Source organism: Vidua chalybeata, chromosome 2 (assembly GCF_026979565.1).
Source record: "Vidua chalybeata isolate OUT-0048 chromosome 2, bVidCha1 merged haplotype, whole genome shotgun sequence".
Taxonomy (NCBI): Eukaryota; Metazoa; Chordata; class Aves; order Passeriformes; family Viduidae; genus Vidua; species Vidua chalybeata.
The window spans coordinates 74,171,550-74,184,308 of NC_071531.1; the positions used below are offsets into that span (position 1 = coordinate 74,171,550).

Sequence of the window (12,759 nt, forward strand, 5' to 3'; positions counted from 1 at the left end):
TGCCAAGGGCCCTTCAGCAAAGTCTTATTGACAGGGAACACATCTTTAAACAGACTCCATAGTCTGACACATCTGCTTTCTAATATTAATCCCTCAGTCATTACTGTTGGTAACAGCTCCCTCATAAGTGTTTGTGGCAGCTGCTCAACACAAAATCATACTTTCCTGAGGATCTGAAAAATTGCAGCCAGCTGCCTCCAGTTGTTCAGTTTTCTTAGAGCTGTCCTGTCCAAGAGACTCCCCCCACTCCATGGCCACCCCCTTTCCCTGCTGGAATCGAGCACAACATACCAGGCAGAGAGGTCCCCATTCACTCACCCCTCCCAGGCAGGGGCACTTGCCAGCACAGCCGTGTGCAGTCTGACAGGCGGTTCCACTCCTGCTCCGGAGCTGGCTGTGCCCTGAGGAAGTCGCTGTGTTTTAGCCACAACATCCCTTCACCCTCGGCCTCATCCACTGGAACTTCGGACTGTGGTGGCAGGGATTGCTTCACCTTACAGGTACTCTTTGGTGTTATTGAAATGCAAACGAGCCCAAACAATTCCCGTATTCGCCACCTTGGTGTAACATGAGCCAAATACTCCTCCTATAGAGGATTCGAACCACAACATTTTCATATCTGATCAGCAGTCAGAAATTTTGCACAAAAAAAAAAATCAGTTCAGCCATAACAGATGATATCCTGCTGTTCAAGCGATAAAGTTTATTATAAATATATATAAAACATTAAGAATGGCTGGAAACAGGAGCAACCAGCCACTTACTCCCATCTAGAACACCTAGCAAATGAACTTACACAATGCAGTGATACAAGGAGATTTGGGTTTAGGGAAACAACAGAAACAATACTAAGAAACCTATTTGTCAAGGTACAAGATGGAAGATAGCAGTCAAACTTGCCAGAGGAAGAAGACTGGGAAATTCTATAGGAGACTACAAGAATAGCTTAGTTCCTCTGAAAGAGAAAAATTAGTGCAATCAGTAGATGAGTAGCTCCCAGACGGTGCAACTCAAGGACTGCAGGAAAAACATACTGGAAAGGGAAAAGGTGGGAAAGCAAGTATTCGACGATGAATAAGATTGGTTAAGGCTTGCAGACAAAAGAGGACAAAAATCCTGGATGTGTTTATAGGGTCTCTACAGAAAAAAATTAAGATGCAACTGAAGCAAGACCACTGAACTGTTCCTAGGAAGGTAACAGCACTTTTGCAGCACCAGACAGCAACCAGTTCCTCAGGCTCCTTAGAAGCTGCACTCCCATCATTAAAGCAACCTGGAGACGGTGGACATGGGTAGGTGCAGTTCACTGGGCCTCTTGAGAGCTCTTCTAAAACACTCCATAACAGCTTAGCCAGCAGCTGAGCCTGGCTGTCATCTCACTTTTTGCCCCGGGCCTCCGGCAATCCTGAGAAATGCTGGCTATTCTCTCTGTGAATAGCCCTATCCACCCAGGACAGCAGAGTAATGCTGCATAATCCCTTGAATAAAACCAGGTAAGGGAAGTGTTACTGGCTGTAGAGGACTAAAAGCTCTTAGCAAGCAGCAGTGCCAGGCAAGGAGGAAAGAACTGAGATTTGCCTCTCTGTATTGGGCAAGGTAATGCACTCATTACATCCACAGGCTGCACGGTGAGATTTTTGTCTCTGTCTCAACACTGAATAAGACTGGTTTACCAAGGAACAAGCACTACTCGCCTCAAACCATATCTAGCAGGAGGCTGGGCTCCAGCTGAATGCTTGTCACACTGCCTAACACAAAATCAAGCTCGGTTTGTTTGCTACACCGAAACTGCCTGCAGCAGCTGCTGTTCAAAAGGCACCTGACTTCCCAAGCAAAGCAAAACAACTCTTAAATTATTGCAGTAGCTAGCTCTGGCTGAAACGGAGAGAGGATGTAGTGTCCAGCAGAGTGATATATATCAAAGCAAGGAGAGAGGAGAACTTCCATCAGTGCAGCCCTGGATAATGCAGTCAAACAGGATGTGATGAGATAAGGCTGTGTGTGGCCTTGCACACCATCCAATCAGTTACATTTGAGATAAAGGAAACAGAGCACAGAGCCTTGCTGCCCTAAGGAGGGGAGGAAAAACCCCCACAACCCAACAGCAAAACCCAAAGGCCAGCTCTGATCCCACTAGTCTAGGCGTGGCCAGCTTGGGGATCCATCCTGAGCAATGGGCAGCTCGTGCCCAGCTCCCACGTACAGGCCACATCACAAGGCCACCAGCCTGGGACTGACAAAATGACTACTGGGTGATTTATGTCTCAGCTGGGAGAGAAAAAAGAGCCAGCAAGGGCAGCAGAGATTGACACTGCCAGGTTGTGCTGGGATTGAGCCACGCACTGGGCTGGCCCTAGCTCTCAAAGGAACAGTGGAATTCCTGGGGAGTCACTGTTATCTCCCATGTGGGAACTGTTCCCAGAGCTCCCATTCTCCCTGACTTTCCAAGACATGTGGCATGTGTTTCACAGCTTCCCAAACAGATGAAGGTTGTGGCAGGGTGAAAATGGTTAGTCACCCTCGTGCTAGCAGCAGCAGTCACCAGGAGTCATTCTCCCTGGAGCTGGTTAGAAAGCAAGGAACCAGGAGGGAGTCAAATAATCATGTCCCTTTTTTATCACAGAAGCATTCAGAGTGTCAGCTAACACAGGAAAATTGTAACTGTCCCTTTACGTACACACAAGTGTAGATATTGAGTGGCTAAAATGACTTGAGAATTACCAAACCAAACTAGAGACAGAAATAAATCAAGCTGAGCATTATCCCAAAGAGTATTATTCACTTAATTATTAAAGGATAGGGAACCTTCAATAGCAACCTGAAAAACCCTTGCTACTAAACCCACCAAAACTCAGTTGTCCTGCAAATCTCACCAATGAGCTCAAAAGCCCTCATTTTATCTATGGGAAAAAATAGAGGATGAAGATGTAAGTGAACCACCCAATGGAAAAACCTGAATAAGGTTAAAATCTAGACAAGAACTTCAAGGCAAGAAAAGGTTAACTTTAAAAGTGATTTGCAATTGCAAGTGGTAACTTCAAAGAGGCTCATGTTTAACACTGTCTGGAAATAGAGCATCTTTTAAGGGTTTGCTGACAAGTAACACTAAGCTGAGACTCACAATGCCCACTTTATGATATCAAAATCAAATTCTTATTTCCTAATCCTGCCTCCTGCTCATTACATCTTTCAGTCTCTTGTCTAGGACTCAAAGATAGATGTTCCAGCAAAGCCTCACAACTGTGACATACTTAGCTTCCCATGACACTAATGGCAGAACTGAACATGAGCTCAGACAAGAGACAGATGCTTGCAAATCTCATCCAATGCAGTGAAACTGTTTAGCTCCAAAACCATAGTCAGTCTCCAAGAAAAGAAATAGCTGAACCTGGGCTATGAGACTTCCGAGAGAATAGACAGACAGTGATCACACAACCCATGAATGCAGTCAGATTTCCCTTTCTGTGGTGCTTGCAGGTGGTCTGTGTTGTGGGCATGACCTGTCTGGTCAGGACTAAGCTCTCTACTAAAGGCTCAAGACAAATGCAAGTCATTAACAGGCAGAACAGGTATATAAAGTGGGACCAATCCTCAGTGCTCTTTTGACTTTTCCTCCTTCAGTCAACCAATTACATGTGTGCTTTGATTTTAGTAGTGGTCAGGCGTGAGCTTAAAGGGGTTTGATGCTTGTCATAAGGCAATGCCTAAGCAAAGAACAACCACGATGAAATACCTGCATCAAATGAATGAAGCCTACCCATGGCTACCAACTCAGCTGCACTCTCCTGGGGTATCCAGACACCACCCCAGCTCAGTTTTGGAGTACACACTCCATCTGGATCATGCAGCAGGTCAACATTCACTGCTTACACATTCAGTTCTTAAGGCTGACACTGCGGAAAGTCAACCTTTCTGTAAAACAGTGTGAAATTTCCTACCAAACACACACCAGACATTTCTGCCAGATTCCAGTGCTCCTACCAGTTTGATACATGAGACAGTAAAGCCATCCTCAACTCAGACCAGGGTAATTTTGAGTTCAGAACTCTTTCCTCTCTCTAAATGTGGCATAAACATGCCATCATCTCCAACCTGCTGAACACAGAAAAATTTCACAGAAAGCAAATGAAAATCATGAGAATCTGTAATTACATCCCCAACCCTCAAGCAGGAATCAGTTAAAAAAAAAAAAAAAAACCAAAAAAGAAATGTCAAAAACTGAAAAACAAGCTTGTCCCCAGATATTACAGGAAAGCATGAACCTTCTGATTTATCTCTTTGCCCTTCCAGACCCTTCTTGCCAGGAAGGTCAACAGGTTATATACCTTCTGCTGGATTAATCTACAGGAGAACAAGGGCAGCTAGCCAAGCAAAACTAGATTCTTAAAGGGACACAGCCAACCACAGACTCTGCTCCAGCTTTTAAAGCGTGTTTTTACAAATAAAACCTGTGACCAAAAGCAGTGGAAAAAGATGCTGCTACTCTATTTTTCAGTTCCCATACTGGATGGATAGAAGCAGAGATTTACATGTTCTACCTGCACAGTTATTTTCTTCTGATCACATAGATCCTTCACAAACAAGTGGGGGCAGAGAAATAAATAGAATTTTATTAATTTATTTTTATAAAAATAATTCAAAGAGCAGTGAGTGTGCTTAGATATAATCTTCTTACACAAACCTCTCTTTTACACCTTTTTTTTCCCCCCTAAACTGACAAGATTTTCAAACCAAAAGACCTGCCTAAGTCCTGCTGGTCTGGTACAAATGAGCTTTATTTCAATGAGCTTAGGAGATGTATGATCAGGTGAAATGAACTTAGGACACATTAATAAATCCTCCCTTTCCATTTCAGTATACACCTGCTCCATGTCCTCTTGACATTTCCTCCTTAGTTCAAGCAGTCCAGGTTACAAGAGACTACACTTTGCCTGGACATCTGTCATTAATGGTTACCATACTATTGGAAGGGAGGCACTTTCAGGGCTACATTGATTCATTTTCTCTTTGGCAATAGCAAAGCAGATGTTCCAAAGGCTTGCATCCAGGCTCTGAAAGCCACTGGCACTCACGACTCAGAAATACAGGAGGGCAAAACACCTACCCTTTGGCAATCACATTCTAACCAAGGTAAGAACAAGGTAATTATAAACCTTCAAGAGAACAGAAAAACAGAGCCAGTGACTCAGCCAGTAGCACCAGGAACTGGAAAACCTGCCCCTCCCTAGCAGGAAAACATCTAATTCATATGGTGTTAAAAACAAAGGGGAGTGACTGCATCATCTCCAGAAAAAGGAGGACCCAAGGGGCAGGAACAATAAAACCAAAAACCTACCAAACCCTCCCCCCATCCCCCAAAACCCCAATAACTCAAAACACCACCGCCTACCCCTAAAAAACTCTTTCTAATAATCTAGTCTCAGATTTTGTAATGAGCTCCAAGAATGCCAGCTCATGGCTTTTTTACAAGGCTCTACAAAGGAACATGCGGGGCATTTATTTAGCATGGTCGTTGGCAGAAGTTGCAAAGAGATGAACATCCATTACTGTAAATCCTAATAAACCTGATTGCTCCTCAAAGGAAGATAGAAATGCTGTGAAGGTAAAGAATGAAAAGAACACAGTGCACCACGAAATACATTTAGATTTAAAATAGCATTTGTTACTCTCTACGGAAATCACAGCTAAAAATTACTTCAGATTGGCTTTGGAGAACACTGATCATATTATTAGAAAATTAACTAATGGCTTCAAAACTATGCATAATGATATATATGATATATGAGACACAAACAGAACCAACCAATACAGAGGGCATCCACTGGGTTGCTGCAGGGATCTTTGCTAGCCCAGTTGTCTTTGACATCTCAATTAAAGATCTAAGACGGACTCAAAGTAATGTTAATGAAACTTGCGGGTGATATAGAATGAAATTTACAAGCACCAGTAGGTAGAAACAATTCAAAGGGTGTTAGTGTAAAAAAGAAAACAAAATAAGCAAGGGAGACAAATAGGACTATGTGGAAAAAGTAATGCAAACAAAACCCAGAGATAAAATCAAGGAAAAAGCCCTGCCAGAAGTAGGAGCTAAAGACAGGCAAGAGTGAGAATGCTGAACAAATGAGAGAGTTGTCTGCAAAGCAAATGCTTCTGCAAAATGACCAATGTGACTTTAATCTGCCTGGGCTCAGATATCACTTCAGGCAAGGAAGAGAGATGAATCACTCCAACTCGCGGAATATTGGATCTCATTCTGACAAAGAAACACAGATAAACTGAAGAAAGTGAAGAGTATAAAAAACCTCCAATAATTAGACCTAGAAAATTGAAAAATATTATTATTATACCCTCATTAGTAGCTAGTAAGAACTTAGAAGATGCAAGTGCAGAGAGAAATAATAACCAATCATTTCAGAGAAATACACACCAAGGCAAAAACTGCTGCAGTAGAGTAAGAAAACTTTTCTGATGCCCATTGGGTAATGAAAAACTTGGCGCAGAAAACTTTTACATGCCGTGGGGGAGTGGGAGGGAAGAACCAAACCAAAACCCAAACCTAACAAATGAACAAAAGACAAACATGAGCTATGGGAAAAGTATAATAGATTTTTTAAAAAAGGTAATACTAAATTTTACATTTTTAAGATACAGTCGTGGTCAGATAAAATTGTTTTGCTCTCACAGGAGCTACTGTAAACATGGTCCAAGGAACTACTTAAAGTGGGGGAAAATGGCAATGTTGTTAAGAAAATGTCCCCATTCTTCTCCCACCCTTCATTGCACCTCCTTCTCCAGACACACCAGCACATGACCATATGATTAACTTGACTGGAGAACGAACAGATGTGGCTGAAAAACAACTTGCTAAAAGTGATAAAACTTGCAAAGAGTGTTACTTTTCCTCTGGATCAGTCCCGGGGCAGTGAACAGCAGTGCCAGTGTCCCTGCCAGTGACAAAGCACAGAGATGTGACAAATAAGGAAATGGGCACTTTGGGGCTCTGGGGACAGGTCCACAGCAGTGCCAGCTCAACCCTTTGTGGACCCACCCCTTGGCTTACACTGGGATGGAACCAAGAGCTGAAAGATACAGAAAAGGACACGTAATACCAAGGAAGGAAAGCTGTGAATGAGCATGCAAACGGAGATGAAAGCTGTATCTCTTGGAAACAGTACTTTTCAGCAACCCTCTCAAAACTCTACAGACAAAATAAGGTGCCATGGGGCCCTTTTTCTCGTTAAAGCTTGCAAAATTATTTTCATACCATTTTCCCACAGATGTTCAATACAGCAACATTGAAATACTTATCACAATAACAGCCTAAAATACTTCAAAACCATTGGTAGCATTAATTTAAAAATCAAAATAGTGTCAGGATCCAAGACAGTGGAGAAATTCCTGGTAACCATTCTCACACACATTTATTTGCTTCGAGGATCACCTCCAAGAGGACACAAACAATAAGCTCAGTTTAGAGATTGGTAAGACTGTTGAATGCTCAAGTTTGAAGGAGCCATTCCCACTGGGATTTAGGAAAACGTGAAAAGGTGACTGCATCCACTGCAAAAAAAAACCCTGAAAAGGTGACTAGCTGTCCTTCACTCTGCCAACCCGAATTCCAGAGAAAACCACAGAGTCCCTCAGCATCCAGCAGCCCTAATAAAGAAGTCCCTCTGTACTCACTAGGATGATCCCAAGCTCGTCTCTGTCATGAGAACAAGCTGTCGAAACCAAAAGGCTTTAATTGCACAGGTGAGCGTACAGCAGCATCACCCCAGCACTTGCTACATATACACTCTACTTTCCCCCTTGTTCTCTTCCTCTCGCTCCTCCCCGTTACTCTCTGCCCTGTCCTGCTGCCCACTTCCTTCTGCGGGAGAACAATAAAACCTCTTACATCTACCCAAACAGATGGACAGACAGGTGAACCAATGCTCTGCTCACTCTGCACACAGACACCGCCATCAGGTCCTGGCAAAGCCGACCTGTCCCCAGTAACAGGAAAAGAGAAAAATAAATCCAATTCCTCCCGTTCAGCCCCCTGCACTTGAAAAGTATTTCGCTTTGCTTATTTGTAGAAGAGTCGCAGAACCCAACTCTTAAGGTTAGAAAGTAACATGAGTGTAACTCCAGGTTAAACAAAAACAAAGTTGGTAATTAGTAGTCGTTAGTTCTGAGTTTTTGTTTGTGTTAGAGTTTTTATTTAACATATGTGATGTTCACTATAAAATACTTTAAAGAAGTCCTTAAAACATGTAGAGTTACACTTCTTTCCTCTTCTGAAAAAAAAGCCTGATCTTTAGCATCCCATGCAAGAAATTGTTTAAACGGAGTTATCTGCATAAGATAAAAGATTACTCCGGAAAGCTTTTTGTTTGGTTTTTTGTGTGTGCTCGGTTTGTTTGGGGTTTCTTTAATCCCTTCCTGTGGCATGCCACTAAAACTCAACTCCAACTTTTGAGTAACTGAACTGGGAAAGCATTCCCATATCTTTTGGTAAATGCCCTACAACAATCTACGTACCTTCTCACAGATAGGCTTCCTTATGATTTTTTGTTCTATTCTTCCCCCAAAAATAATCCTCCATAATTTACATTAAAATTTACTACATTAAGTACCGCTCCTCCTTTCCACCCTCTCCAAGCGCATCTCTACGAACCGCACAGAAACCGCTTTTTTTTCCCCTCGCCCCATTAGCGCTGCAGTTTTCAGCGACCGAGTTCCCGAAGTGGCAGCGCCGGCAGCCCCTTCCCGGCGGGGGAAGCCGCCGGAGGCTCCATTGAGGATGTTCCCATCGCTTCCTTTGTACGCCTGTGCCTCGCCTGTCGCACACGAGCGGCTCCGCACCCTCCCTTCCAGCCCATCTCCCGCAGGCACCCGCGCCAAAGCCATCGTGGAACAGCGTGTCCCGACCTGAGCGAGGCAAGAGCGGCTGCTGTTCCGCAGGGGCAGCGGGGACCGGCTTCAAATCCTCCTTCAGCTCCAGGACTTTCTGCCGAGAGAGCACCGAGCGCTGTTACTGCGCGCCTACCCCTCGCTCCCGCCCGATCCCCACCTCCGAGCCCGCAGGGGTGGGAGCGGGGGCTGGGACGGGGGAGCGGACGGGTCAGCCTCCCGCTCAGCATCGTCGCCGCCGCCAAGTCGCGGAGAATAAAAGTTGGCGAGGAGCGGCTCCGGGGTGGGCCCGCGGGGCTCCCCCTTGCCGGTCCCGCGGCGGCGGGGAGAGGCGAACAATGCCGGGCCGGGCGGGTGGCCGGGAGGGGATGGGATGGGATGGGATGGGATGGGAGCGGGGGGGCAGCCGGGCCGGCGGGAGCGGAGGCACAAAGCGCACACTCACCTGAGGAGCGCGGCGCGGCCGGCGGGACGGCGAGCCCGGGCGGCGGCGGGACGGGGGGGGGCGGCCGGGCAGGAGTTTGGGAGGAAAAGGGAGGGTTTTTATTTCCCCTGGAGTTTGAAAGGAGGAAGTGAGGAATGCGAGGAATGAGAGTTGGTATGAAATGAAGGCGGCCGAGGGAGGGAGGGACTGCCGGCTAAGGCAGGGGCTGGGACGGGGCTGGGAGGGGACTGGCGGGGGGCGGGGGGCAGCGGGAGAAGGGCCGAGGCGGAGTTGGGAACAAAACCCAGCGGGGCCGGGCGCTCCGCGGTCGGGGGCCGTGTGTGTGACCGGGGCGGAGGGAACGCGGGCAATGGCCGGAAGAGGGGCCCGCGGGGGCGGGGGAAGGAAACTCCGGGCGGGCGGCCGGGAGCGGGGGAAGGGGACGGCTCGACAACGCTGGGAGCGGGCGGGACGCCGCCGCCTCCAGGAATCGAGAGCAGGCACGGCGCCCGGCGCGGGAGAACTTGGAGTGCGCGGCCCGGACGGGCCGGCCTCGGATCCCCGGGAACGCCGCCGCTTGCCTGGAGTGCTTTCCCTGGGGCGATCGGCCAAGCGCCCGTGAGGGCGCTCCGGCCCCGGGGACACCCCCGCGCCGCCCGGGCAGGGACGCGACTCCCGGGCTCCCCCCTGCGCGCCCCGGCGGCTGCGGAGCCCCTCAGAGACCGGCCGTGATTCCCCCCCAGCACCGCGGAGCCACTGCGAAACAAACAGCCCCAGCCCGACGCGGCAGCCCAACACAGTACTCGCCCACCAACCCGCAAAGCGGTGTCTCCCCGTGGCTTTTCTCAGTCTCACGTCAGAGCTGCTCCTTTCCTACCTGTTCATACAGTAATGCCGGTGTGCTGCGCTATAAAATTCTGATAGGAGACTGAGAATCGCACGAGGGTTGAAAAGCCACATCCCCAAAACAAAAGAGTAGGAAACCAGCAAGTTTAGTAAATGTAACTACATCCTAGCAGCAGCTCGGGGAATGCAGCTGCATCAGCTAACCAAACTTTTCCATGGCTCCAGCAGGTGATTTTGTCACAGGTGGCTGGTGTTCACTACCTGTGAAGAGTTATAATGTTGCTTTTCTTTAAAACTTGATTATATAGAAGAAACGGAGGATTTTTTTTAAGAACCCAAAGCTAAAAAAGTTCCTAACTCTTTCAAATTGCAGTGAAAATCACAGAGACCTGGAAACAGGTTCTAAATGTGTCCTAAGGCCTCAGAAACCAGATGGCAAAACCCATCAATTGCATAAAAATTAGATTTTCTGATACAACTGTAGAAATGAAGAGTATATACAATATAAATAAGATGATGTCACAAAATTCAGTGAAACTCTTGTGGGGGGGCATGTTCTGTTGTTTTTTCATATAAAGCCCTGTAATTAATTAATTAAATCACTGTTTCTATTAAGCTATATGTATTTTTTTTTAAAAAAACCTATATATATGAAAGGTAATCCACTTCTTATCACATATATTCAGTGGGAATTCTAGCCCAGGTCTCATAATTATGTGACTAACATTGTTTTGCTCCCATTTCCTTGCCAAACCAACACAGCTCAAAGAGAAGGAATTGAAACCTATTCCTTCCTGTGAATCATCACATAAATTGTTTGCAGGACTTCAGTCAGTTGCAGATTGAAATTCACTCAGGAGAATACAGGTTTTTTAGTGGTGGGTTGTTTGGTTTTTTTTACTGGAGGTAATGCAGAACTAAACAATTCTGCTTATAACAGAAAGCTGAGAGAGTTGGACAAAATTATCAGATTAATTCCCCAACCCTATATGTACTCTATCAGAATGATTTTCTTATGCAGTTTTTAAAATAAAGCCCTTCCCCCCCCAGTAAATTAGTATTACTTTCCCTATAATAAATAAAGGGCTCAATTAAGAAAATTAAGAAAAAATCCTTTGTTTTCACCAAAATTTTCAGCTGTTTTGTTGCAGACAGTGCAATGAGTCACCTTGTATGAAGATGTTAATTGAATCAAATTAAATGATCAAAAATTTCAGCTTCTGGAATATATTCACTCATTTATGTATTCTCTAAATTGAATGTTAGATTTCCAGAGCAGCTTATGGTTACCATAGCCTTTACCTTAAAGCATGTTGGAGAAGTTAGTGTGCTTCTGGATTTTTCTCCCATTTTGGAACAGAAGTGGTGACCTCCAGCTTCCAGTGAGGAAATAATTCAATATAGAACACCTTAAGGGACGCAATGAGAAAACAAACTATACAGTGTACAGTTCAAAAGATGCAAGAGTTAACACTGGTGCAGGATCTCTGCCTTCTTTCCTGGCAAACCTTTCAATCGTTGCCACCTCACAGTGGGAGCCAGCTGTTTTCCCTATTAGTAACGGAGCCCTTACACATCAGTGTTGCTTTTCTACTCTTTTTCATAACAGTATGCTGAGCAAAATTTCTTGGTCCTAGGATTACTTAAGGGACTTCCTTAGTTCTGAACTAGTTTCAAACTGCAGTTAGGTACAACAGTTTGATCCTGTGGCAAAGATGAGATTTCTGACTCTGTGAAAGAAGTAATCTGTCCATAGCTCTGTTTCACAGGACTACACACGAACTCTTAACTTGTAAATCACAGGGAAAGGTTTGCTTGTCTTCTGTACCAGGAACAGGAAACCTAATTCAATGTCACCCAAGAGATTTACAGAGCTGTTAATCCCACCAAGTAGAGGAGCACACTAATTAATTATTAGTATGGGTATAATAATTATGCTAACAGAAGCAAAACCTCCTGTCCTACTGCCACCAAATTCAGCAGCAAAACTTCAGTGAGAGTGAGACTCAGCCCTAAAAGCACAAGAAATCATTCACTGTTTTATATGTTTGTAAGCCCAAGAGCCTATAGCAGCCTAGGAGCCATTTCCATCTGCTAGGCTTGCCTTTAGGACTCCAATTTAACCATTTAATATTCTCTAAGATCTCTGTGGGATTTCTAGCATGTTACATTTGCACGTATGCAACTAATACTGCTGTGTTAAAAAAAAAAATGCCCAGTCATGTTTCCCACTTTTCTCTCCCCTCTAAGACTAATTTGGCTCAGATGGAAATAGAGGAAAAAACAGAGCTGCTTGAAGAATAGGGCTTACATGTTGAGAGCTGTGCCAGTTTCTGATTATCAGATCCATCATATCTCCTCTTATTGAGGTTCATACACCTCTCAGTGGAAACAGGAAAACATAACCACTTCAACTTGATGTTCTTCCTAGCCTTGTATGACTTCAGTATCTGATTCAGAAAAAAAAAAAAAAACATGTTCATGTGCTTCAACAGTTGAATGGGTTCAGATGGAAGGTAGGAAAATGCAGTAAGGACTATCTCAAATGCCCTAGCTGGATGCTGGGAAAAACATTAAAAACATGGGGCAGAGAA

At 45.2% G+C, this 12,759-nt stretch overlaps 2 protein-coding genes across 2 annotated transcripts in view; both read right to left on the minus strand.

The window, feature by feature from the left end:
• TEAD4 (TEA domain transcription factor 4) overlaps positions 1 to 11,515 on the minus strand; it is a 53,308-nt gene extending 41,793 nt beyond the window's left edge. Inside the window, exons 1-3 of the mRNA XM_053934759.1 lie at positions 11,468 to 11,515; positions 9,341 to 10,075; positions 8,914 to 8,992 (exon numbers count right to left, since the gene is read on the minus strand). Coding sequence (XP_053790734.1) covers positions 8,914 to 8,992; positions 9,341 to 10,075; positions 11,468 to 11,515 — 862 coding nt within the window. The remainder of the gene's footprint in view (positions 1 to 8,913; positions 8,993 to 9,340; positions 10,076 to 11,467) is intronic.
• TULP3 (TUB like protein 3) overlaps positions 1 to 12,759 on the minus strand; it is a 50,332-nt gene that overhangs the window by 4,935 nt on the left and 32,638 nt on the right. Inside the window, exons 12-13 of the transcript XR_008429379.1 lie at positions 12,477 to 12,615; positions 11,468 to 11,574 (exon numbers count right to left, since the gene is read on the minus strand). The gene's annotated coding sequence lies outside the window, so the exon portion shown is untranslated. The remainder of the gene's footprint in view (positions 1 to 11,467; positions 11,575 to 12,476; positions 12,616 to 12,759) is intronic.